At 45.9% G+C, this 26,576-nt stretch overlaps 1 protein-coding gene across 9 annotated transcripts in view; it reads left to right on the forward strand.

The window, feature by feature from the left end:
• Positions 1 to 26,576, forward strand: part of SRGAP2 (SLIT-ROBO Rho GTPase activating protein 2) — a 231,027-nt gene that overhangs the window by 72,946 nt on the left and 131,505 nt on the right. For all 9 annotated transcript variants that reach the window (XM_059413278.1, XM_059413277.1, XM_059413276.1 and 6 more), the window contains exon 3: positions 15,529 to 15,721. In XM_059413278.1, coding sequence (XP_059269261.1) covers positions 15,529 to 15,721 — 193 coding nt within the window. The remainder of the gene's footprint in view (positions 1 to 15,528; positions 15,722 to 26,576) is intronic.

Consider the following 26,576-nt stretch of genomic DNA (forward strand, 5'->3'; position numbering starts at 1 on the left):
GCTCTTTCAGGTGGAATGGCTGCAAAGGCTCCTTCAGAAGGTGACATCTGGGCTGAGAACAGAGTGAAGTTAGGGAGCTAACCATGTGAATGTTGGGGAAGCATGCTTCAAACCAAGGAAAGCACATGCAAAGGCCCTGAGGTGAGATTGTACTTGGAATGTTCTATGAACAGAGAGACCAGTGTGGCTGGAGACCAGTGAGTAAGAGTGAATATAATGGAGAAACTGGTGAGACAGTCAGGGACTAGACCATGTCAGGCTTTAGAAATCCTTCAGCTTTTTTTCTCCAATGAGAAGCTGTTGGAGGGTGATGAGCAGGGGATAGGCTACAGGGGAGTGAAGGTGGCAGCAGCAGGACCCTTAGGAAGCTCCCACCGTAATTCAGAACAAAATGATGCTGATTTAGATTTAGTTGGGAATGGTGGGATTGGTGGAGGGGATAAGACACAGTTGGATGCTGGACACATTTTGAAGGTAGAGCTAATTAAGGATTTGTTTGTGAATTGGATTGGGAGTTTGAGAGAGAGAAAAGAGTCAGTACTGACTCCTAAGTTTTTTTGGTCTGACAGGTGAATGGGGGTGCTCTTAGTGAGATGGAGAATCAGGATGAGTATTGAGAGCTGAGTTTGGGCATGTTTAGTTCTAAGTACCTGTTAGCCATCCGAGAGGAACTAACTATTAAGGCATTTATAGGAGGCAGGAGTTCAGGAAGCGGTCTAGACTAGGGATTCAAATTTGGAAATTACCAGACACAGAACTGGAAGAGATCTACAGAGAGCAATTAGAGATGGAAGTGAGGTCCTAGAACTGAGCTCAGGGAGCAGTGAGAGGTTGGAAGGAATGGGGGAAGGTCCAGCCAAGGAGACTGAGAATGTGTCTTCAGGGGCATATTAGGAGAGGATGGTGTCCCAGGACCAGGGAGTGAGCCCCTCTCTCCGGTCTGGTGGCGTGGAGGAAGCCACATCCTGTGAATCGGCATTGTGTAGGTCATTCCTGTCACCACTACGAGAGTGGACAAACACTGGCTCCAGTGAGCTAAAGAGAAAAAAGGAAGAGAGAAGGTGGAAGCAGAGAGTATGGACAACCATTTTGAGTTTTCTTGTAAGGAGAAGGCAAGATGGAAAAAGCTGAAAAGGAGCAGGGAGATCAAGGGAAATTGTGTGTGTGTGTGTGTGTGTGTATACACGGTTGTGTTTAATAAGATGGGGCAAATAGAGCCTGCTTGTTTGCTTATGGGAATGATCCAGTAGAGGGGAAAATGATGATATTAAACACAAGCATATGATTTTAGTGAGCAAGAACTAATTTTATAAGAATGGCATTAGGCCATATGTGCTTTAAAAATAAAAACAATTGAATTTAATTTTGCTTGAATTTAGAAGAAAAAAGAAATTGAAGTGAAGGTTAAGGACTTGCTGACCACCTCGTACATGTTTCTGTGCCTCAGAAGATCATAGCTCTTACAAGCTCTCCCAAAGGCTAAGAAAATGATTAGGAAGATCTTGTGGAGGCTGAGGTCATTGTTAATATTTTAAACCATATTTTTAGCTCAGTCTTCACTTTGAGACAGATTGGCTGATTCCTTGCCTGGCAGGATTAGGTGATTCATATCCTTACACTTTCTTGTACCTCTCTTCCCCATCTCCTAATTTTTAGAGCTTATCTGGATTTTTTCTTTTTTTTTTCCTTGCTTGGCAGTATTGCTAACATTTACATTCTGCCCTGCACACTCTCCTGTGTTTGTTCTTGGCACTGTGTCTCCTGCCTCTTCTTTTACCACAGTGTCTCTCTGCTTGTGGTTTTATTTTGATTTATCTATTGGGTGCAGGATTTCTGTTTCACAGGAGGGGGGTTCATGGGTCTATATAGGCTGAGATCTTTCAAGTCTGCAGATGTTGGAGTCTTTTACACTTGACTCAGCTAGCCGTACTATTCTTGGATCACAGTTATTTTCCCTGATAACATTTTTAGAACATGGCGCCATCATCTTCAGGCCTCTGTCATTGCTTTGGAGAAATCTGACCCCTGTTTTGTTAGGAATGTTGCTTTATTCTCCATTGATTCTTAAATGATTCTTTCTTTATCCTTGAGGTTTAAAAATTTAAACATCATATGTCCTGATATTGACAGTTTATGTACATTTCCTGGTCTACAGTATGCTTCTTCTACCTGCAGATTTAGTTCTTTCATTTTAAGGAAATAGATCTGTGTTCTCTATCTGGTTATTTGTTCTGTCCTATTGTCTTCTTTTGTGTTTATGTATCTTAAGCCCCCCCCTTTAAAAACATGCCATTAATTAGATTTAAAAAACCCTTTAATTGTGAAAAATTCTAAACATATAGAAACGTAGGTAGAATAGTGTTATTGACCCCCCCCCATGTACCCATCACCTTGCTCAGCTCACCGCAGGCCTGTTTTGTCTATATCTCCTCATCCCTCCCACTCCCTTCCATCACTTTGAAGCAAATACCAGACATTATTGATCCTTGAATATTTCAGTACTTGTCTCTAAGAGAAAATAACTTTTTTTTTTAAACTTAACCACTAACAAAGTTCATCTCTTCTGTTTATAATCCATTTATTGTATATATAATGACATTGCTCTCTTTTGTTAGATCAGCAGTATTTTTTTTTTCTTTTTTCCCTCCAAAGATATGATGGGTGACTGTAGTTGCTGGGCCTCAAAATCAGGAAGGCGAAACCAAGGGAACGAGCCAGGGAACTCTCTCTGGTACAGATGGCACATCCGATCAGGCAGTCACAGAAGTTGTAGAGACGGGAAGTGCCCGCTGGTTCCTTGGTGGTCTCCGAATTTCTAGTGTTCACGTGAACTGTGGAGGGAATGGGAGGAGGACCCAGAATGTACAGTTTCTTTTCCAGCAGGAAGTGAAACTTAGGCCTTTTCTGACTCAGTAATAACCGTGAAGAAGGAGCTGAGTGGTTTGAAGACTGTGTTCTAGTTCTGTTTTTCGTGGTCATGTGGTTTATTCTAGAGCTTTTTAATCTGTAGGTCGAAAAATGAGCAGGTCATGAAATGAAATTAGTGGGCTGTAGCTAGCATTTAAAAAGGCATGGAAGAGCGCCTGGGTGGCTCAGTTGGTTAAGCCTCTGCCTTCCGCTCAGATCATGGTCCTGGGGTCCTGGAATGAACCCAGCGTCAGGCTTCTTGCTCAGCAGGGAGTCTGCTTCTCCCTCTCCCTCTGCCTGCTGTTCCCTGTGCTTGTGCTTGCTCTTTTTATCAAATAATAAATGAAATCTTTTTTTAAAAAAAGACATGGAGGTGCGCCTGGGTGGCTCAGTGGGTTAATAAGCCTCTGACTTCGGCTCAGGTCATGATCTCAGGGTCCTCGGATTGAGCCCTGCATCGGGCTCTCTGCTCAGTGGGGAGTCAGCTTCCCCCCTTCTCTCTCTCCACCTGCCTCTCTGCCTACTTGTGATCTCTCTGTCAAATAAATAAATAAAATCTTAAAAAAAAAAGACATGGAAAATATGAATTTATAGCATGTAGTAAGGATACATAGTTTATGAAACTTCTGGGGTGTGTGTGTGTGTGTGTGTGTGTGTGTTGTCTTGTAAAAGTTTGGAAGCCACTAATTTATTCTATTTGATACCTATGACTTTATGTACTTTCTTGTCTAGAGAGTTATAGGATAGCACAGACCATGAGGCAGAGTTGGTTTGTGTGTTTAACAGAAATATATATAGTACAATGTACTTGGAACTGTTCTGATGAGTTTACAAATATTAACTCCTTAAATTTCTAAGAGGGTATCGTTATTGTGGAACTTTTACACATGGAGACATTTGGGCACAGAGCAGTTAACTAACTTGCCCAGAATCCCACAGCTAGTAAGTGGTAGAGCTGGCGTTTTGAGCCCAGCCAGATTGGTTTCCAAGCGGATTTTGCTCTGTGCCTCTCCAGTTGAAAGCATCTCTAGGTGGGGGCATGGACTTTTCCCTTTTGCTTTCAAGAGGAAATGAAAAAAGTTGTTTTGCTCCTCTTCCCTCTGCAATATACTTAAACATTCATAGCTGAGATAGTGAGAATGAGGACTTTTATTTATTCATTTATTTTTAAAAGAATTTTTATTTGTCAGAGAGAGAGCGAGCACAAGCAGATGGAGTAGTAGGCAGAGGGAGAGGGAGAAGAAGGCTCCCTGCTGAGCCAGGAGCCGGACCCAGGGCTTGATCCCAGTTACCGGGATCATGAACTCAGCGGAAAGCAGACGCTTAACCGACTGAGCCACCCAGGCGCCCCATGACTTTTATTTGTTAAATTGAAGAAATTCAGGGATCCCTTTTATTAACCAATCAACATTGCCAACTGGGAACTGAAGGGTTCCTGTGTGAAAGACAACCAGACGAGTCCGTATCTCAGCTTCATATACAGAGGCAGGGAAGTGGTGAAGAGCGCGGTTTTTAGAAGTAAACATATCTGGTTCAAATCCTTTTGTGATCTTTAACTGTCTGGGTGACCTCGGGCAGTCCACTAATCTCTGAACCTCTGTGGTCCTTCATCTGTAAAAGTGGGAGGAGTCAAAGTTGACTTTTAATGGGGACTCACGGGGCACCCGGCACATAGTCAGCCCTTCATCTCTTCAGTTTTCGTAACAACCCATGGGTACGGCTGCTGTTACAAGCTCCATTTTATAGATAGTGAAACAGATTGACAGAGATTAAGCATTTTTTTAAAAAGTTTTTAAAAGATTTTATTTATTTATTTTACAGAGATCACAAGTAGGCAGAGAGGCAGGCAGAGAGAATGGGGGAAACAGGTTCCCTGCTGAGCAGAGCCTGACACGGGGCTCGATCCCAGGACCCTGAGATCATGACCTGAGCCAAAGGCAGAGGCTTAACCCACTGAGCCACCCAGGTGCCCCGAGATTAAGCATTTTATCCAGGGATGCACAGCTAGCTCTCGGCAGAGCCAGAGTCGAAGCTCTGGTCCCTCCGAATGCAGAGTCTGCACTCTTAAACCACTTGGCTTTCCTGCAAGCTTACCCCATTGGGATGTTTTAAGGATTAAATGAGATCATGTACCTTTACACTTGAATGGTGACTCGACTTTCTGTGAGCTTGTTTGGCTCATAGTAAGTACTTAATAAATGGTTTCTATGATCCCTGTTGAATACCATCTTAGACAAGACAGTGCCTGTCCGTAACTTCAGTGGAGGCAGTTTTCCTTTCGAGAGAAAATAAGCTGTAGTCGACGACACGAGTTCTTATAACCAACCCATCGCTTGATGTATATGTTGACTTCTTGAAAAATAATCGGTTAGCTATTCTCAAGGATCTGCTTAGCAGAAGAGACGGTCTATGCAGCATCGAGAACAGTGCCTGGTACATGGTAAGTGTCTTCGTCTGGGTTTCTTAGAAAATAGAGCCAAACACACAGGCTTACACTTTCTTTGGGAGAGCCACCTCGGGGAAGCAGGAATGCGGAGACAAGGGAAGTGACAAGTGGCAGGGAAAGAGAGCAAACGTAAGAGGCCGCTTGTAAACTGGCGACAGCTTCACCAGAGTCTGATGGTTTGTCCCACGGGACATCTTCAGAGAAGCTAGAGGAAGCTCCTGCGTCTCTGAGGCGTTCCTTGGGGCAAGGAGAGAGAAGATTCCATTTGCCCACTCCCATCTGTTGGTTGAGGGTTGACTTCATGGAGTTTCAGCTCTCCTGTGCTTCTTGGTCGCATGGCTGGTGGCTGGGGCAGTCTGTCCAAACCTAAGGCCTCCGTGGCAATGAGGAGTCCCTGGGGCGGGACGTGAGAGGCCTGCTGCACGGGTACAGGGCCAGGCGCTGTCCGGCTTGAAGGCCAAGGCCCAGCCGCAGTAGCTGGAGCGGCATGAGCGGTTCCAGCTGGCCAGCCGGCCAGCCAGGCGGTTGTGCTGGTCTTGGGTGATGTATACACAGGGTCTGCCTAGCATGTTCTTGGTAGTGATTGACTGCTCTAACCATCCACGTTAGCAAACTGCCCGGCTCTCTTATTTAAGTGCTTTGCAGTTACTGACACTTGTAGATCTGTCTTTCATGCTCAGTCTACTTTCCCATCTCTTCTTCCTTTGCTTTCCACCTAAATGGAGGGGTCCGTAGGCCTAGGCTTACTTCTCATTCATTCTGAATGCTTTCTATGGGCAACTGTGTTCATTTTTATCGTTAACGTCATACTTCTGTCTACTTGCTGATGGCTCCCAAGTGCCTGTGTCCAGACTTGACCTTCTCCTGGGAGCTCCGGACTGGAAAATAAAGCTGCCTTTTCCAACAGGAAGTTCCACAGGCACTTCAAAGACCAAGTGAATGTCTCGGTCCTCTGTAATCATCGTGGTTCCTCTCCCTGCCCCGCAACGAGTGGGTGCTCGGTCCATGCTAGTTGAACTACACCTGGAATAACCTGTCGACCCCTCCTGCCAAGCTAGATCCTGTGCAGAAGGAGATAAGCCTTCCAGAGTCAGCGCTCTAGGAATTTAGGGTCTGGATTTTAATACTCATCTGGTTTGTATTTAGTTTGTGCTAGAATCTTGAGCAGCCTACAGTTTACTGTTGTCCCTTACTATAGTGGACACGTTTAAATTGACATTTTTTCTTTTGAAGCATTGTTCGGTTGGAGATCGCTTGGGTTTGGACTCTGCTTGTGCCATCCTCTTGCTCTTCGAGACCCTTGCTTTATTTGCAGTTTACGGAGCCTTTATGAACTGCATTTGTATCTGACCTGCATCTTGCTTTTCTGTTCCGCTCCTTGCCCCGCGATCCCATACTCTTCTGACCCAGAAGTGCTACTCAGAGCCTCCTGAGCCAGATCTGCCCAGTTCTGCCTCCTTGCCTTTGCCTTAGTAGCCGCAGCCCTCCTTCCTTTGGCACCTTTATGTCTCCGTAATCCTCCCCAGCTCGAGGCCCCAAGACTAAGGCAGATCCATGCTGGTTTATACTGATCTCGTCTCTGAGCATCTCAAACATTGTTTTGGTGCTTAGTATGCACAGGCTTATGCTGTTGAATACTATTGCATTTAGTCCCCCCCCCCCCCCCCCAATTGGATGGTAAACTCCTTGAGAGTAAGACAGTGTGTTATATTTTCTTGTGTGGTCCTGTGATTCATTACTCGGACCTTTGCACAGGGACAGTGCAAGATAAATATTTGCTGGATTTGTTGGTTGATCACTGTGGTCCTGGGGAACCGACTTTCAGTTGGCCTCTAGCACCGAAATGAGGGCCATCAGGTGACATTTCCCAGAGGAGCTGTTGGTCATGTCATTGGAGATCTTTAGTTTGTAATACAAGTTAATTCTAGACTTTGGACTTTGGGAATTTTGTTTCTTAAACATCTCAGGCAAGGCCTAGGAGCTAAAATTACTACTTTGGCATTTGATGTAGCAGCCTGTTCATTTGGGAACCTTTTGTCTTTGACTTTCTGTTGAATCACTTGAAAGACCCAAGGCAGCTTGCCAGAGCAATTGCGATGATTCAAGTTCATTGAGATATTCCCCTTTGCACCCTCCTCCCCCTTGGCTTTACGAGGTTGCTTTCTGTGTTCATTGGGGGGCTTACAAGTTAATGGGTGACAGAGTGTCCTTTGGAAACTCCTAGGACCATTTTTCTCCTCTTCCTTCCCATGGTCTGGTTTCCCTTTGTCTCCAGAGCTGTGTGTGTTGTTTTTAGATGGTGTGAAGTTAATGCAAGGAGAAGAGAGGTTCTTTTTTTATAACTTTGGGATAATCTACTGCTCAGGCAGACAGTTAGGAAGATGGCCAAACTTAAAAGTACAACAGAAAGAACCGTGGTGAAAAGGGAAGCCAGGGGGACCAGAACTTCACTCCTGCCTTCCTCCTGCCAAGATCACTGTCTTGCCTTTAGACCCAAAGATCTCTCTGACCTGTCCCCTCTGCTCACCACCGCCTAGGGAGGGATAGTTTAGAATCCCTAGTTTTTAGGACCACTGGCTCTAAAGCGTGTATTATTACTAATAGTTAGAGCTGGTGTGGGCAGGGATTTTCCACTCATGGAATTCTCCTGCTCATGGTGACTTCTGTACCGTTCAGCCTGGATTGCACATTAATGCTCACTCCATCTCTTAATTTAGAAGGCCTAGGAACCCATCCAGCAGACCTCCTCTGATCTTCCTTCGGCTCTTTTTCAGCATGACACACACTTTGACCAGCTCCATTTCTGGCTGCATGAAATCCAGACTCCTCTGTTAGCTTTTGAGCTGCTCCTCCCCACGTTACCCTTATCTCCGACCAGGCCTCAAGGTACCCTTTGTTCTAGCTCAACCATCCTCCTCACTACCTCACAGAAAGGCCATGTTCAAACATTCCCATTTCTTGGCTTAGGTCTTAATCTTCCTCTGGAATATGGCCTCTTCACCCTTCCACTTACTGAAATTCTAGCCATCCTAGGAACACCAGTTCAGACTTCTGTGTCCTCTCTTCTTCTCTGCCTCTTTCTCCCCCCTCCCTTCCTCCCTCCACAAATTTGACAGCCTGCCAGATGTTGTTCTGGGTCCCAGAGGTATGTTGGTGAACTGGAGAGACAAATTCTTCCTCTCAAGGACTTTAGTTTTCATCAAGAAGCCTTGCTTTAGTCATGTTAGTCCTCGCTACACTTTCTGAGTCCTCAAAACTTTTATTAGTAGTATTTATTCCTAAATTCAAGTATACATATACAGCACACACCATATAGTATACAATAACATGAAAATTTAGGTAATACAGCTATCTATCTGTTAAATAAATACCGGGCATAATTTATGTAACATAATATCTAGCATAACTTAGGTAGTGCATTAGTACATAAATTTCAAAAATGTATATTTTGATTCCGTCTTCACAATTAGATTGTTAGTTCCTTGAGCATAGGGAACTTAATGATGCTTCCGAGCACTTTAGAATCCTTCACTTTATTCATGAGGACTCCTTTGTTTCTAAGGAACCAAAAATCCAATGCAAACTATTTTAAGCAAAAAAGTGAGTGAGTTGGCTTATGATGCTAAAGGGGCCAGGGATAAGCCTGGCATCTGGCCATGACTTGGTTCAAGGGCTCAAGTTTCCTTTTCCCAACTCTCAGCTCTGTTTTCTCCGGGTCAGCTCCATTCTCAAACCGGCTTTCCAGTCATGGTGGCAAAATGGCGGCCGCAGTCTCGGATTCTCATTGTCTTCAGCTCTTGGCCTGTAGGTAATGTCCACCATCTTTGGAGAGGGCAGAGGTGGAATCCGCTTTACCAAAACCACATGGACTAAGAGTTGGGGAGGCTCTAGATGCAGAGAAGGAGAAAAGATAATTATCTATCACATCCCCTGTTCTGGAAGCTTCGTAGCTATTATTGTTTGGTTGTTGGATTAACTCATGTCTAGTTTTATGTTGTGTTTAATAGGGTAAAGTAACGATGAAAAAGGCCATCAGTCACTCTTCGAGGAGGAGTATTTGCTGTTTTCTACTTTATCAAAAGTAGCTTGATGATGGCCTTTTCTTGGAACAGTGACAACTCAACCATAAGTGATAGTATCAGGCATTGAAAGAAGGGGTATGGCAGGTGGACTGAAGCTGATATATGTCTCCTTTTCCTCTATTACTGTGAGCACACCTCGTTTATTTCTACTATTATTTCTCCTTGTTTGCTATAGGCTTTTTCACTGATTTCTTCCCTAGTGTTGTGCTAATTTGGAGTGAGGACTGCTGTCTTTCTATTCTTGGTGCACCCGTCAGGTGCACAAATACATTTTTATGATAAGAGTAGGTAAGAAAGGACAGTGGCTTGGGAACCCAATGACCTGGGTTTCAGTCCGACATCCACAGCTAAATAGCTATGTGATCTTTGGCAGTTCCTCTCCTTTCTCTGGGCTTTGGTTCTGTCATCTGTCCAATAAGGATTTTGGAAGACCCTCCCGTTACTGAGTTTGTAGAAGAGCAAACCAGTAGGGTGAAGAGCCAGACTTGGCAGGGCATCCGAGCATTTTGTTTCCTGGGGAACAGTTTTGATAGGGGCTGATTACCCTTGAGATAAGAGGTCTTGGTAAGAGATACGCAGGGTAGAGCCTGATGAAAGCTTCAATTGTCTTCTTATATAACACTTGCTGGAAAGGTACTAGGAATTAATATTCCTGAGGTGGCTGAGGTGACATCATGTGTTTGTGAAAGGGCTAAAAGCAGGTAAGGCAGATTCTGTGGAAAAAGACTGGCAGTCAGTCCCAGTTCCAGTAGGGTACATGGGCTGATCTCATGCCCTGTGTTCTGAACAGAACCGGTGGAAGTTGCAGCTCCTATCCCTTAGGTGCCAGATCATCAAGGAGAAGGCGAGGGCCTGCCTGTGTAACCCTCCTGTGAGATTACATTTTTCTCCTGACCTACCCACCCATCCTCATTTTCTCCTCAGAAATGTGGGACTCCTAGGAGGGGATTTTGTGTGACTTCATCAGAAAATTCCTGAAGAAGGAATTTTGAAAGAGGGGAAGAAAGGGACTGATATCTCTGGATTGAAAGCAACAGACTGAACAAAATTCTCCTCTGCTCTGCTGACTGGTGAATTCCCTGGGTGTTCTCTGAAGTGAGGACAGTTTTCAGAGGACTGTGTCTCCTGTGTTGGCAGGTGTTCTATAATTTAGCATCTACATGATTAGAAGTGTGGCAAGGCCCTGTTTTTATTAAATGATCAGTATCCTGTTAGGGCTAATTTTTCTTCTAATTTCATCCTTCTTGTGATCTTTCACCCTCTTTCCAAAATGGAAATGAGCCTCCTTCTAACTCCCAGGACAGGTGTACTTAGGATCTCAGCTGTGGCCAAGTGTGGACAAGGAGTCGGCACCTGCCGGGGGAAGGTATGGGTATGTCTGCCGATCCGATATTTGAACTCATGCATAAAAGCATTCCTTGCTGGTTTTAATCTGACACCGTTTGGAAATGATGGAACAATGGTCTGCTCGTGGAGTTCAATGTCATGGCCAAGCTTTCCAGCCAGAGGGGCAGCTTCCGGTATAGGCTTTAAGAATATTCAGTGCAGAACTGAGATTCAGCCCATGCAAATGGAGAAATGGAAACCAAGAATTCCTTCCTCTTTTTGGTGCCACTTTGTTGGGCCATTTTCCCCTTAGCTAGCAGGATGGCGCTCAAAAGAACATGATTTTGGGGGGCGTTAAATTTTGTAAATGAGATGTAATTCACATACCACAAAATTTACCCTTTTAAAAGTACACGAATTCAGTGGGGTTGTTTTTCAGTGTGTGCACAAGCTTGTACAGTGATCACCACTGTCTAATTCCACAACGGTGGCATTAAATTTTGACTTGAATCTTTGAGTGAAGTATCAACCAAAGGTCAACTCTGATGTTCAGGAAACTAGTTTTAAAACTTTTGTTCTTTTTTTCAAAGGAAACTACAGAAATGTCATTAAAAAAAGAAAAAAGTAATAGAAAAAAGAGCCAGAGGATGTTGAATTTTTCTTAGGCTTGTTTTTTTTTTTTTTTTTTTGGTTTCTTTTGTCTCCTACTGATGATTTTTTTTTCGTCCTTGGTCTTTGGGTTGGGACTTACTCCCGTGACTTTGCTATAATAACCAGTATTAAAAGTAAAAGCAATAAGACTGTCCTTGCTTTCTTTTCCTCTCTTTCTTTGTCAAGCCAGGCTTCGTTAGGGCAGGGCGCAGGGTTGTTTCATTCATCCCCACCATCACCTAGCTCAGGCTCTACTGTACAACAGGACTCAGTAAAGATTTAGTGAATAAATGGGCTGTGTTTGGTGCCCAGGGGAGGTCGTTTTGGCATGTATCACTCAAGGCTCATAGTGACCTTGTACTTGGGCTTTGTGGATGACCATGGAATTCATTTGCATCCCTTGAGGTACAGCTGCCTCTAGAAAACGAGAGCCTGACTTCTTCAAGTTCTAGGGACCGAACCTACAAGGACCCCATCACCTGCAGTTCCCAGGGACGCTCATCCAAACTGGACCTCACATGCCTTCCTGAGTGGATATGGTGAAGCACAGTGTGGGTGGTGCGAGTGTGTGTCTGAGTGTACACCCCGTGCACGTGCGTACTCGCGTGAGCACACGATGGGATTGGAAGGAATTCCTCCGTGTTTTTATAAATTGCCCCTTTCTTCTTTCTGCCCCTGTAGTTTATTGGTAGGCCGGGGAACAGAGGGGCCTCCAGCCTGGGCACATGGCCCAGGCGAGCTGGCATTCAGTGGCCTATTGTTTCCTGCCCCTTCTGTGCATGGACAGAGGACTGGGGCTGGCACAGCTGCCTTCTTGGGGACCATTGTTTGTCTTTGCAGTAGCAGCAGCAGCAGCAGCAGCAGCAAAAGTCTGAAGCAGCACATTTTGTGCCGGACAGAGCAGCCATTCTGTCCTGGAGCTGCAGGCCTAGAGGTGGGGGTGGTTGGAGGCCCCCTTACATGTCGTGTGGGCATCCTGAGGCCAGCAGCCAGGGAGGTTTCTCCTTCTAGGCAGGTTGTGTGTGTGTGTGGGGGGGGGAGCTGCTCAGTGGAGGGGATCAGGAATCCACCACAGTAGCAGTTGGGATCTAGTAGCAGAGACTCTACTTTTCTTGGATCAGGTAGGGGTGTCATTGCTTCCTCACTTTCTCTGCCCTCTGGGCATCCTGGCAGACCTCAGGGTGTGCTCCCAGGACAAAACAAAAAACAAAAAACAAAAAAAACAAAACAAAAAAAACACTTTCTCCAAAGCTGCCCTGTAGAGTAGATGGAAGAAGCAGGGAAGGGGCCCAGACCAGTCGTGAGCTAGTCGGAACATGGCTCGCTGTCGAGTCAGTGGGCCAGTCCAGACTTGATTCTGAATGATTTCTCAGCTAGAAGGTGGAAAAGGGGATGTTCCATAGGTGGGAGCTATAGAAACTGTAATTTACCCAGAAATACTTCCAGAGCCTCCAGGCTTGTATTCTCTGTCTCTTGTTTCCCTGGTCCACAGTCAAGCTCTTTGGCAAGTTAGACCTTCATTTAGCTTCAGCCTCACTTGCCCCTGGTGGTATGACCCCTTGGTAAGTGACTTAACAGGTCTTACTTCACTTTTCTTACCTGTGCCGTCAGGATAATTGGGGATACCTGATGGGCTAGTTGTGGAGATGAGATGAGATGATGCATTTAAAGCCCCATGAAGGGTCCTCAGTAACCCTTCCTCTCAGAGTCCCCTTGGGGATGCCCGAGAGCGGGGTGTACTTTGTATTACGCTGGCCACTTGAGGCACCCAGGAAAGGCAGGGGCATGTCTGTGTTGGCTGGATGTGCCTGGGTCCTTCTTAGATTGGTTCACATCTTTCAGAGGCCGCCTAGGAAGTGCTGGTTCCTTGGCCAGGGCAATCCTGGAGGGGTCTACCTCTGGAACTTCATGGGTATCTTGGGAATGTGCCTACACTCCTTTTTTTGTTGGAGCGTGATGCATAGTATGTTGTACTGTGTTCCTTTCTGCCCTCCTGGTTAGTGAGATTACTGAGGCCAAGTCTTACGTGAATTTTAGGTGACTCCGAGGGGGCGGACAGACCCATTTCCCACCTACGTCCTCTTGCAAATCTGAAACTGACTGGGTACCTGGAGAGCCTTTTGGCCCCACGATGCTCTGATTTTTCCCTAATGGGCAATTTTGTAAGTAATATCAGTGAGCAGCGTGAATGCGCTCTCCACCCCCAGTCTGCCCACCCAGGGGCTACTACTGCCAGCTTCTACTTCTGTCTACCAATAGGTAGAAGGGGGACAGATACCTCTAGGAATAGTCTTGACAAGGGCTGTTCCCTTTAAGAGGCCCAGAAATCTCTGGCAAGAGCTAGATGCCTGACATTGCCCTCTGCACATCTTCCCCCAACACCCTTGTAATCAGACTCCCAAAAAACACAGAACAAGGGAGCTTTGATGAGTGATGAGGTAGGCGGCTTTTCAGCTCAGCCTTCTGTCTGCTTGAAACCATCCTCTGGGGCTCACTTTCAGTTCAGGTGAGGTTCCCGTAGGCCTGATTGGCATTGACGGTTGGCAAGGGGAAGGCATGGGGACGAAGAGGGTGAGAACTGCACTTACAGATCCCCCGAGATCACCCATAAAGAACCAGATACTTGTGCTACATTCTGATATGGGTGAAAACAGAGACAAAAATGAAGATAAGGATAGATTATAGACGCCCAGTCACTTTAAGGCGAAGCTAAAGGCACCATTTGCCCCTTGTCATTGCTTCCTAAGAGTGGTGGGCAAACCTTTCAGCCTCATAGCTCTGATCCTGGACTTGCCCCTGATTTATCCAGAGCTCAAATGAAAAGGCTAGATTTCCTTACCACCCCGCCCCCTGCATTACATGGCATAGATAGAAAGCTTTGTTATGACTCCATGATTTGGGAATGACTTTGGGGCACGCCTAAGGAAAGGCATAATTACATAGGTGCTCTTTTCCCCTGGGATTGGAACCACCGTCCCAGCCTAACGCACTGGAGCTGAGCAGGCTTGCAGGGGAAAGGTGTGAAAGGATGGCTCCCCTGCGACGGGACCGGGGGTTGGAACGTAGCTTCCGCAGCATACGCACTGCGGGCCTTCTCTGAGCCGAAAGCGTCTGGTTTTGGCAAGCTGCTCCCCGTGGGTGCCAGGGCTCTTGTCAGTAACAAATGCTGTGCCGTATTTGACACAGCTCTGGTTGCATCTGGAGCTGCGTTGCTGTGGTTCCAGAGAGGGTGTTGGCTAACCCTGGGTGAGGACTCTCGGCTAGGCAGAAATCCGCAAGCTAGGGCTTAGCCAGAAGTATTTCTAGCTTTGACACAAAAGAGGCTCTGAGCATCCTGAAGATGAAGCGACAACAGTGTGAGTGGTTATTTCTTAGTGAAAAAAAAATCAGCTCCTTGAAGACTGGTTTACATTCTGTGAAATTGGAAACTATGAAATCTGATCGATGCTCAGAGGTTTGCTTGGCTGGAAGTCTGGTGCTTGTTGCGTTCCTGATCCCCACTGTTTGATCTGGGGCAGGACCCTGTGTATCTCCATTAAAATATCCCGACGGTCACTCACCCTCCTTCATGAAGATGCAGAAATACATCTTGAGACCATGGGAGAAAGTATAAAAAGTAGGAGCTTGGGCTCTAGAGTCAGTCTTTCTGGGTTTGGATCCCAGCTGCACTACATTAGCAGCTTGACTTCCTTAAGAGTCAGTTTTCTCATCTTTAAAATGGGGATGAAAGTAGTGCCTACGGAACAGGATGGCTGAGAGGTGAATCATTAGGCTTTCAGCCAAAAGAGAGCTCAAGTTCTGGCAGTATGCCAGAAACACAGTAAGGTGCTCAGGACATGGTAACCCAAGAGCAGATGCCTGATAAGCAGTTTCTCTTAAATGATTCAGCAGATCCCTGGTTCCAGTTTCTTAGTGGTCTCAGAAGGGTTGGTGGAATTTTTGGAGGTGCCTCATATCCTATGGCCATGTTAAGCTTGAGCCCCCCCCCTTTTTTAATTAAAGGCTTTAAGTTCCTAACTAAATAAAAGGGGTAAATGTGGGTATGTATGTTTCTGTTTTGTTGTGTCTTGACTTTAGGGATCGCCATCTGACGGTCTAGCCTTGCTTGTGTTGCAGAGATCCGCGCCCAGCTCACGGAGCAGATGAAATGCCTGGATCAGCAGTGTGAGCTCCGGGTGCAGCTTCTCCAGGACCTCCAGGACTTCTTCCGGAAGAAGGCGGAGATCGAGATGGACTACTCCCGCAACCTGGAGAAGCTGGCTGAGCGCTTCCTGGCCAAGACGCGCAGCACCAAGGACCAGCAGTTCAAGTAGGGACTCCGAGAGGCTGCTTTCCGCAGGGACCTTGGGAATGGGGCCCGGGAGGGGGTGAGGCGGGGTGTGACACCTAGATCCGTGCGCTTTCTCGAAAGGTGCGCCAGGGACTTCTGACTGGCTAAAGGTAGAGAGCCCTTTCAAGGACGTCTTTCCGTATGGGTCGGATATGCAGGTCAGGATCCTAGAGGGGTCAGAAGAGATGGTGAACTGTGCTAATAATGACAGCACACACTTTCAGAGCGCTTCCTGTGTGCTAAGCGTGGTTCTAAGAGTATTACGTATTTAATTTAATGTATGTATTTAATTTAATCATTTAATCTCCACAAGTTTGTGCATTGATTGTTGTTATATCCCCAATTTACGGATGAGGAAACCGTGTCATAAAGAAGTTAGGAGGTTGCTTAAGATATCTCTCTGTCTCTTTCTCTCTCTCTCTCTCTCTCTCTCTCACACACACACACACACACACACACACACACACCCTCTAGTAAATCAATAGCAGAGCTGGGATTCAAATCCAGGCAGTCCAGCTCCAGAGTCTGTGTTCTTAACAAATGACCAAACTGTCTTCAATCGGAAGAAGTGAATGGTGCTGTCGCCGTATGTCTGACTCACTGCCCACATGGTCTGTTCCTTGGGTAGCATTTCATGCAAGTGACGCTTTCACTCTGTCCTTACTGCCATGGCCCTAGTTTAGATCATCACCCCTGTTGTCTGAATGATTGCATTACTCATTATTATCCACAGCAGAGATTCTCAACTCTGCTTTCACATTAGAATTCTCTGGAGTACTTTTTTAAAATGCTGAAATCTGGGCCTCATTCCAGAGCAATTAAGTCAGAATCTCTGGGAGCAGGGCCTGGGTAACGGCATGGTGTAAAAGCTTTGCAGGTGATTGTAACAAACAACTAGCGTCGGGGTCCACAGTGTATGGCTTCTCCCCATTCCAGTCTGCCCAACCCGCTCTTAGCAGATTTAGCCTTCCTGGAACACACTGGAGATTGGACGGGTTCTCTGTGCAATGGCTTCCCACGGTCTATGTTCTTGATGCCCAGGGTGTGGTCTCCCGATATCGACACCACCTAGGATGTTGGAAATGTAGAATCTCCGGTCCCATCCCCAGACCTACCCTGACAAGAGACTCACGTGATTGGTATGCACTTTAAAGTTTGAGAAGTTCTGCTCTAGGCACAGAGGTATACACACCTGGGCTTTTTCTTCAAGCCCCTCTACATCTGGCCCTGACTGGCTTTCCAACCTTACTTCCTGTTCTGCTTTGGTTTTTTTTCCCTCTACTGTACCTTAGCCAAATAAAACATCAGCTCCAACGGGCCTTTGCCCATCCTGTTATTTGAACTTAGGTCCCCATTCTTTATATCTCTGCATGTCAAAGACATACCTGAGATGTATGTCAGACATACCTGGGCTTTGAGACCCGTCTCAGATGCATGATGGTCCAAGAAACTTTCTTGATTCTCCCAAAGGAAAGAATGCTCTCCCTTTTCTGATTTTTATAGCATTTTATTTGTTCTTTTATTAGGGCATTCTGGACTGTCTGCCTTTCATTTTCTTCCCTTCATGGACGGTGTAAGCTTTTGCTGATTCATTTTTCAGCCTCCCACAGTGCCTGGTACAGTATGTGGTATATAATAGATGCTCATTAAACATTGTTGAATGAGTAAATGAATGAATGAATGTAGGAACTAATGCCAAGTATATCTTGTTTTCCCCCATTCTCTATTTTTATTTATCACTCTAATAATTTGGGACACAAATTTTCTTTTACGAACCAGCTTTGAGCAATGAATATGGAGGCTAAGTTTAAGGAGAACAGATGATACTCTCAGTATAAGCCAGAATGAGAATTTCCTCCAGATGTTTTGTCCTCAGAGCTCCTTATCTTTCCCAAGTCCTGTTCTCTTTATAATAAGCAATCCGGAGAGAATAAAATGTTATTTTAGTATATGATAAATGAAGATTTGGGACAGAAATCATTTGCTTTAGAAAAATGACTCAATGTTGGATTTATTCTGTTGGTAAGCTACTCCTAAGTTTAAAATAGCATTTGATTTTTAGTACTATCATATTTTCAGCTTAAAGACATATTTACTATATATTAAAGTACAGATGTGCTAATCTCTAAGTCAGCTGAATTGCTCTGATTAAGATCACATACAAGGGATAGGGTGTTTTGGAAGAATTGATTTCCCTTCTGATAAAGCTGGTACCTGGCTTCATCCCACTGCTCCCCCCAAACAACCAGTGAGTATTTAGTAAGAGCTGTCTGTGTACTCCGTATTGTACAGGCACTGGAAGATACAAGAGAAGTTTATTTTGTGTCTCCACAGGGGGCCATATCTGGCTGGGGAGAAAAGATTTTTAATACAGGAAGCAACCAGAGAGCAAAGCAATACTGATCTCATTAAGAAATCATTGGTTTTGTGTGGAATATAGATGTGATAAGAGGTCAGAGAGAAATCATCAGAGATAGATAAAGGATCTGGAACAGTCAGGAGAGTTTTCAGGAAGCAAGTGGGACTTGGGCAAGGTTTTGAGGGTAGATTTGTGTAGCAGAGAACAGCGCGTGTCCTTGAGAGGAAGCAGAAGCGTTTGCTGCCGAGGGGGTCCAGGGTACAGGGGGACGAGGGAGGGATCCACCTTCATTAGAAGGAAGTTTCTTTTCCATTCCTTCAACAAATATCCATTGCACATTCCTTGAACTCCTTCAAGCCAGACACTGTGCCATGGGTATAGCTGTGAACAGGCGCCGCGTCTAGCGTAGGACACTTACAGCAGGATGAGGAAACGGACATTAAACAAATCACAGTTAGATGAGTTGAGGTAAGTGTTGCGGAACGGAATTACAAGGTGCTCTAAGAGCTTGTAAGAGGGGACTTCACTCCTTTTGCTGTCCCTTGATGGGTAATTTACTTTAATAGCTTCCTATCTGATCTTATCCTGAGCAACAATCTACTTGCCCACCAACCCCCCCTTTAAGTACCTGCTGGGTGCTGCCCTCTGTGCCGATTCCTCTGGAGGCTGAGGTAAGCTCTGGAACCCTCGCTAACAGGCAAGAGAGACGTGGGAACAATGTAACGTGAAAGGGGCTTCGGTGGAGGTCTGAGCAAAATATTACGAGATTTCAGATATTTTCAAAAGCAGTGAAAAATAAGGTTAGGGAAGTGGAGCAGACCCCAAATGACGGCGCCTTGGCAGGCGGGCAGAGAGAGGAGCTCAGGTTTGATGTGACAGCGTGGTAGTGAGCCCTCTGGGTTCTTGCGGGGGGAGACCAGAAGGTAGAGTTTCTATTCATATAGGAGAAGAGGAAACATAGTAGGGGACTGTTTGCAGCCTTGCCACGGCATCAGTGAAAGACCATGTCCACCCTTCCATACAAAGCGCCATAAGTGCATAGGGAATAGACAGACATCTTTTCTGGTTACAGACTGGGCGGGGCTTCACGAAGGTGAAGGTCAGCGGTTGGGAAATGGGAAAACACAAGTGCAGGTGCTAGGTACTGGTCCTGTGAGCTGAATTCAGTGGAGAGAAGGCGGAAGTTGCAGAAGGAGGATTGACGGATGGGGGAAGGAAGCACTTCAGGCAGAAGGAACAGGGTCGGCGAAGGCACAGAGTTGCAAACACAAGACTTGTGGGTACCTCATCTGGAGGAATGGAATAATGAGTGCAATCGTGAAACAAGCTTGGAAAAGTTGGAAGGGGCCTGATCCTAGTAGCGCGGGACTGCCAGGCGACAGGGTTTATTCTATAAGCATGGGGAGCCATTGATAGTTTTTGAGCAAGGAACCTAATTATGGCCGTGCTTCAGGACGGTAACTATGGCAACACCACAGAAGATCAGTCTCGGAGACAGCCCGGGAAGCCCGAGCCCTGTTAAGGTGTGGCGGGGAGCGGGAGCTGAAGGTTAACCTGGGCCTGACCCGAAGTCGTGCCCTCAGAAGTAGAGGCGTGAGGGCATGAAGCACTCCAGGCCAGAGAGGCTGGGCCAGAAGAAGGGCTGTGGGTTTCCCGGCTCTCGGGAGCGGCAGTTGTACTGTATTTTCATTCAGCCGGTGGAGTGTAGCCTCGATTTTGCTGACTCTAGGGCTGATCCCGAGAATAGTTCATTCTCTGCCCAGAGCGTCTCAGCGGGCACTCGTCGCCTCCCCCGGAGCTGTAGCAGCTGTTGGCCCAGCAATGCCATGGATTTGGCTCTCTGCGCTGCCAGGAGAGCAGCTGCCAACGGCAGCTCCGGGCAGACGCGGCTCAGGGCGGTGGAGACTCTCCAGGTCCGGCTGCGGCAGGGTGGCCGGGGCCGAGGTCCGTCGACAGGGACCCGCCCCGCCCTTTTCCAGGCCAGTTTCTCAGCCTGGCTCCATTTCAGCCTGTCGCACTCAGTTCGGTTGGGTATTTGGTGAGGGTTTTAAGTGACTGCATTTAGGGACAAACATTGCTGAGCTGCTTTTTTCTTCTTTTGGACAACTTCTTACCCAGGAAGCCATTAGGCTGTCACTCTTCGGCTTTGCTTCCCGTTCGGCTTTGCTCCTGCTCACCTTTTGTCCTCTCCCACACTGTGCTCCGAGCCAACATCCTCATTAAAGCCCTCCTAGCTCTGACTCCTTTGCAGAGGCTGACCCTGCGGTCCCATCACGCTCCTTCTCTTCCCCTCCCCCCGCAGAAAGAATGAGAGATGCTGCGGATGGAACTACATAGCGTTTATTTGATTCTACCGTATTCTGCTTTGTTTAAGAAGGGAACATGGCTTCCTCCTTCCCTTTGAATGGTGGGTGAACCTGCTCCTGTCTGAAATTCTATCCGCCTGGTTTGATTAAGAGCAGAGATAAAATACTATGTGAGGGTAGGAAGTCTTCCTAGGGAAGATGTTCTTGCATTTTCTTTGGCTCCTTGAAGAGTATAAATGTATTCCTACTTGCTGCTAAGCCTTTGATTGTCTCTTTTAAGTGGAATCTGTGTTAATATTGCCCAGCAGGACTCTAATTGATAATGCTTTGGCTGTGGCTGTGTTTTTTTTTTTTTTTTTAACATAGACTTGTTGTAAATTACCTTTCAGTCATAGCTCACTTGGTTTTGATCTCCTACTTTTAATAGCTCAGTTCTTTCCTTCCTTTTTTTTTTTTTTTTGCCTGTCGAATCTTTAGAGGAATCCTCCTACATCGCTATCCTGCTGTGTTCTTTGCAGAGACCTTATGCTACTGTAAAACCCACTGCCAACATCTTTTCTTTCTTCCAGCTTTTCTTTTTCCTTAACAACAAATATTTGTTGAATATTTTTGAGATATTGTTCTAGACTCTTAGAGGAGGGAGATCCAAAGAAGTAGAAGGAGTGGTTCTTTCCCAAATGAATTTATTGTCCGGTTGGGGAGAAATTCTACCTGAATACTATAACACATCTTCAGTATAAGGCAAGATGTGTGTGCTGCGGAAGGGAAGCAGCACGGTTGGTGTGGTCAGGAGACTTCAGGGAAGAAATGGAATTTGAACCAGACATTTAAGAAAATGGGTAGGATTTTGATCGATGGAGAGAGGGGATGTTGTAGGCACGGAGGGGCACAGCAGGAGGAAAGTACAAAGTGCTTTTCAGGACGCAGCAAGTGGGCTGGTTTGGCTGGTTAACAACGGTGTGTGGAGGAGTTGGGCAAAAGTAGATAGGGCCATATTGTGGAGGGCCTTGACTTTCGACAGAGATTTGGCGCTATGCAATAGACACTGGAAACCTACAGGTTTGAACAGCTAGGATCCAAGCTGAGGTCTGAGTTCTGCTTACCAAAGCTTAACCTTAATCTTAATGGTGGTGATTGACTAAAGGACTGGAAACTCGAGATGGTGAAACCCGTTGCCACAGCAGATAATGAGGATCTAAATTAGGGTGGGATGGTAGGAATGAAAGGGACAGAAATTGATCTCTCAGACCACTTAGCAAGTATGTATAGTGCTCTTCCCATGTGACTGACACATGCTAGGCAAAAGGAAAACTGTCCCCCTACAATCCTGGAGCTTCCAGTCTAGAGACAGATGGAAAACACCTGGTGCAGGAAGAATCTACAGGAATTGCTGACAGATGGGATTCAGGTTTCAAGTGAACTTGGAAACACAAAAGAAGGAGGGCTGTTGAAGGTTCTTTTGGACTTGGGTGACTGGTAGATTAATGGTGCCTTTAATAGAAATACCAAAGGTCGGAAGAGTTGTTTTTGAAGGGGTACAGTACGAGAAATTTGGCTTTTGTTGTTAAGTTTAAGATGCTAGAAGGATATTGAAGCTGAAATTTTCAGTAATTGAGAGAAAATCAATGGCTGTGTTCAGGGCTAAAGGTCTGGGCTTGTGTTCAGGGCTGAAGTCTGGGTTTTGGGTAGATATTTGGGCATGTTCATAGCAAGGTGATGATCGAGGCTGTGGCAGTGTCTGATTTCCAACATTAAGGGTTTAGGAGGAAAAAAGAGGGAAACAGCCTTTGTATTGTCTGTGGTACTCAGATTGCAGAGAATGAAAAGTGACTTAAAAGATACATTTATTTGTGCATTCGTTCAGTACACATTTTGAGGACCAGGCATTGCGCTAGGTTGGGGATAGGAAGAAGACAATATCCTATTCTCACTAACATGAAATTAGCAGGACATTAAAGAGATACACTTGGAAAGTAAACCCTCTTATTTGGCTGATTATGAATTGTGCAACTCTGGGAAGGGAGGTGAGGGAGCAAGGACCCAGTATCTCAGGAATCTCGCAGACATTCAACCTGCAATATGCCTTTCAGTGGGAGGTTAGATACACAATTAATTAGAGAGACATTCTTGTAGAGTCCATGTTCTTGGCCCCGGGCCCAGTATTTGATTGTGTACTGTCTCTGCAGTTACGTCACCTACCATCGATGGATTTTTCCTCTGGAGTTAACTTCAGAGCTGTTCCTCAGCCTGACAGGATAGCAGGGGGTTGAAAAGCAGAGTCAGTTGGCCATCGAGGTTGTTACAGCTGTGATTGCAAATCAGAAAAGGGTGGCGGACCAGAAAGTTCCTTCTTTTGAGTAGTGATGACTTTGAGGACGGAGGTAGGAGGAGGCCTGAAGCTGCCGGAAAGGAAGAACCCCTCACTTCCTGGGAGCAGTATGTCACTCCTTCATTTTGGACATATTTGGGAGCTGTTTGTTCCCTTGGGGAAGTTTTTGCCCAGATGTAGCATCTGGTATTGAGCAAGGGTTGGCTTCTCTTTGCCATGGCTCAAGCTGTAATCTTTATTTAGAAACTAACAAAAGGTCCCCTGAGGAGTGTCTTGTTGGCCTAGTCCATACAGAATTAGGTGGTGCTTGGGTCCTTTTTGGAAGACTTGGGAAGTCTCCTCACACATGGACAAAAGCAGGATAGAAGAGATACACGAAGGCAGTTTTGGGAGGGCAGGATGGAGGTCAGCAGGACAGGGTGCTGGCCAGTCTTTGGAACAAAGACAAAATTCATTCGAAAGCTCTTTGGTAGAGCTTAGTAGTAAAATGACTTAGTAGTAAAAGCTGAGAGCTTCATTATTATTTTTTATTTAATTTATTTTTTTTTAAGTTGAGAGCTTTAGTCCAGACACATTTGGGTCTGAGTCCTGTCTCTTCCACTGACAGCCCTGTGACCTTGAGCAAGTCGCTTAACCCCTTTTAGCTTCAGTTCACTCATCTGCGAAATGTAGAGACTAATAGTCACCTTGAAGAGTTGTTTAAGGATTAGATATAATACATATGAAGCACTAGCGTAGTGCCTCTAACTTACAGATGCTCAAAAAAAAAAAGGTAGCTGATATAATTATCACGACCACAGAAGGAGGATAACATGGCGGTCAAGATCACCAATTCTCGAAGCATATTTCCTGGGTTTGCAATCCTGGATTTCTCACTTACCAGCTGGGTGATTGTAGTGAAGGTTCTTGGTTGCCTCAGTTTCCTTGTCTGTAAATTCAGGGTCCTACCAGTACCTGCCTCATGGAGCTGTTCTGCTGAGTAAGAGAATTAATGTACATGAAGCCCTTAGGACAGCACTTAGCACATGGAAATACAAGGGCTGCTCTTGTCCTCAGGAGATGGGACTGAACATACTTATCCCAGGTAAGACCTTGGTGGATTAGATGCCCTATTTATTCCCTGTGTGGAGTGAAGCATTCCTAAGCCTGGCCCCAGGTAGCATCATTTCCGTCTCCCTTTTCCTCAGTGACCCCTGTGTGTGGGCCCTTGTGAATGACCAAACTGATCCTCCTTCCTGATTTTTGTGATACGGCTGCACTGGGCAGGAGCGATGCAATTATGTGACTCTCTATAATTCTACGTCCGGTTCCTATAAAAAGCAGTTGCACGTTTTGTCTTATAAGCTGTCATGTTCACAAGGGGTCATGAGCTATGTTGAACCAGGTAGTTAAGCCTGGTATGTTCCTTTTAGACCCAGGCTCATAATCATCAAAAGGAGGGCATTTGTCTTCCCTCTGATGTCTAATGGGCAAATCGTGGGTTTCCATAAATATGTGCTGAGGTCCTGATTGCAAGCCGGGGTGGATGAAAGCACGCCAGGCCTGGTCAGGTCTACCAGCAGCCTCGGTCGTGAGCATCCCAGATTGTGGTCTACTGGGTTGGCTCATGAGGTCAAACAGAAGCTGCTGCGTTTCTGCAACCATGGCTTTGTAGCATCCTTTCGGGGTATGAAATGATAGAGGGCATTTGGGAGCAAAACATGCTTTAATGAGCAGTTGGGACGATGCTGGGGCTTCCGGTGCCTCCGAGGCTCTGCCGTTGGAATGCTAGCAGGACACACCTCAGGCTTTCAGCTTGCCGGAGCCAGCCGCTGCTGATCGTGCCTCTTAACAACAGTGCTGGGGTGCAGGAAACTTTCAGTATTTGTTTTCTCGGCTGTCGTAAGTCTCATAATAATTCTGCGGTAGACACAGGAAGCAATGTGCGTCTGGTTCGAAGGATCTTTAATTTTCAGGAATTCGCAGCCAATTAAATGAATTGACTTTGATCCAGTTCCCTTTTAAAGGCAAAAGCCATGTCATCTTTATTGGGAGCTGACTGCGTTAAGTGGGAGGGTTTACAAGATAAGAAGAAAAGACAGTCTCTGCCATAAGGACTTTTCATAATTGAAATGGGGAACATCAGACGGGCTGACAGAGAATAATAAGAGCACATATGCGCATGGGCACATGATTCTAAAAATAGGACCCTGTCTGTGGCAGGTTCTAGTAGTCACCGGGAAGGGAGGGAAGGTGGATTACTCAGGAGGGACTTGTGCTTGGCTTAGGCAGGAAAAGGTAAAAGATAGCAGTTATGTTCTCAATTAGGTTTGGCCCCAAGTTAATTGAAGTAAAGACTTTAATATCCAGTTCCTTCGCTGTGCTGAGGCATCGTGCTGGGAAGAGACACAGAGTCATATGGGAAGAGCTCAGTGTTAATGAAGGATTTAGGGAGAATGAGAAAAAAAGGAGGGTTTGGATTTTTCAGAGTTGAAAAGGGATCATCTTTCCTGCTACCTCCTGGCCTTTTACACTGCCACCAATCACTGGATCATTGCCCCCTCGGGTTTTCAACTCAGGGAAGATCAATAAGCAGAGCTCTGCTTCTTAACATATTTTGGGTACAGCTGGTTAAAGAACCAGGATTAGAAAATGAATCGAACAAAGTAGGATTATCTTCAACGGTAGGATGCTGAGCTGTGTTTGCCAATTTCTACTTAAGCGGTCGAGACAAGGCATCCTTGCATGGAGTGTAGACATCCCTCCCTAGCAGCCTCTGTCTTCAAGGAGAGGTTGTGGAACAAGTCTGGCAGCTCTCAGCCTGCGCCCTTGTAAACAACAGATGTTCAGAACTACTGTGTTCCGGGGGTAGGGGCGGGGGTTTCTGTTGGTGCTTGAAATTCTTTGAATTTACAGGCAGCATCTTGAGGATTTAGCAAAAGGAGGAAGTCAGACGGACTTGATTCCACGGCATACAGGTGGAAATGATTTCCGAGACAGTTCCTTTGGAAAACAGAGCCCACGCTCCTGAGTAGACTCTGACAGAGAGCCGGGGAAGCCAGGCTGGCAGGCCCCATAAAGAAGGATCTGGCTTCTTTGGTGTATTGACTTTCTGCACTCCTCCCCGCCCTTCTTCCTATATAGATGCTCGACTGGTCAGCCCCCTCCTTGCTTCTGTTTTGTCTGGTCATGGGTGGAAACGTGTGCCCTTCCCAGCTACAGAGTCCCACGTACACACACATACAGACATTCAGGTGGGCGTGCCACAGAGACTTTTCCATTAGCACCTCCGGAGGCCGTTCGGGAACGTGCGGATTACATGGTATTGTTAGGGCCTTTGTCTTGGCTGCTAACTTAATTCATGTACATTTTCAGTGTTGGTTTTGCCAGGTCTCCGTACTGGAAAGTGAATGAGGGTAATGTTCCCTGTAGAGAATTCAGCTAGACATCTTTTCTCCCCACCCCATTCCCAGCCCTGAAATACACATACTGAGTTTCCGGCTAGCCGGCTAGGCTTTAGGACACCTTCTTTATGGCATAGTTCAGGGAAGCCACAAGGAAAAAAGATACATAATACATCTTTCTTTCTTTCTTTCTAAGATCTGTGTGGGGGGCTTGAACTCACGAACCTGAGATCAAAAGTTCACCCTCTACTGGCTGTGCTAGCCTGGCGCCCCTATAATACATCTTTAGTAGGCGTTCTTGGTTCCAAATTAGAGAAGACTTTAGAAACATTCTCACCTTTAACCAAATGGAAAAAGCAATTTATCAGGTCTGGGCCAGTTTTCAAGTCACTCTCATCAGTAAGTATTGGCTTGAAAATCTTTGATAAGCTCCTTATTATGTTGGGGGCTTAAGAAC

The sequence above is a fragment of the Mustela nigripes genome, chromosome 10, assembly GCF_022355385.1.
Source record: "Mustela nigripes isolate SB6536 chromosome 10, MUSNIG.SB6536, whole genome shotgun sequence".
In the NCBI taxonomy this organism is placed as follows: domain Eukaryota; kingdom Metazoa; phylum Chordata; class Mammalia; order Carnivora; family Mustelidae; genus Mustela; species Mustela nigripes.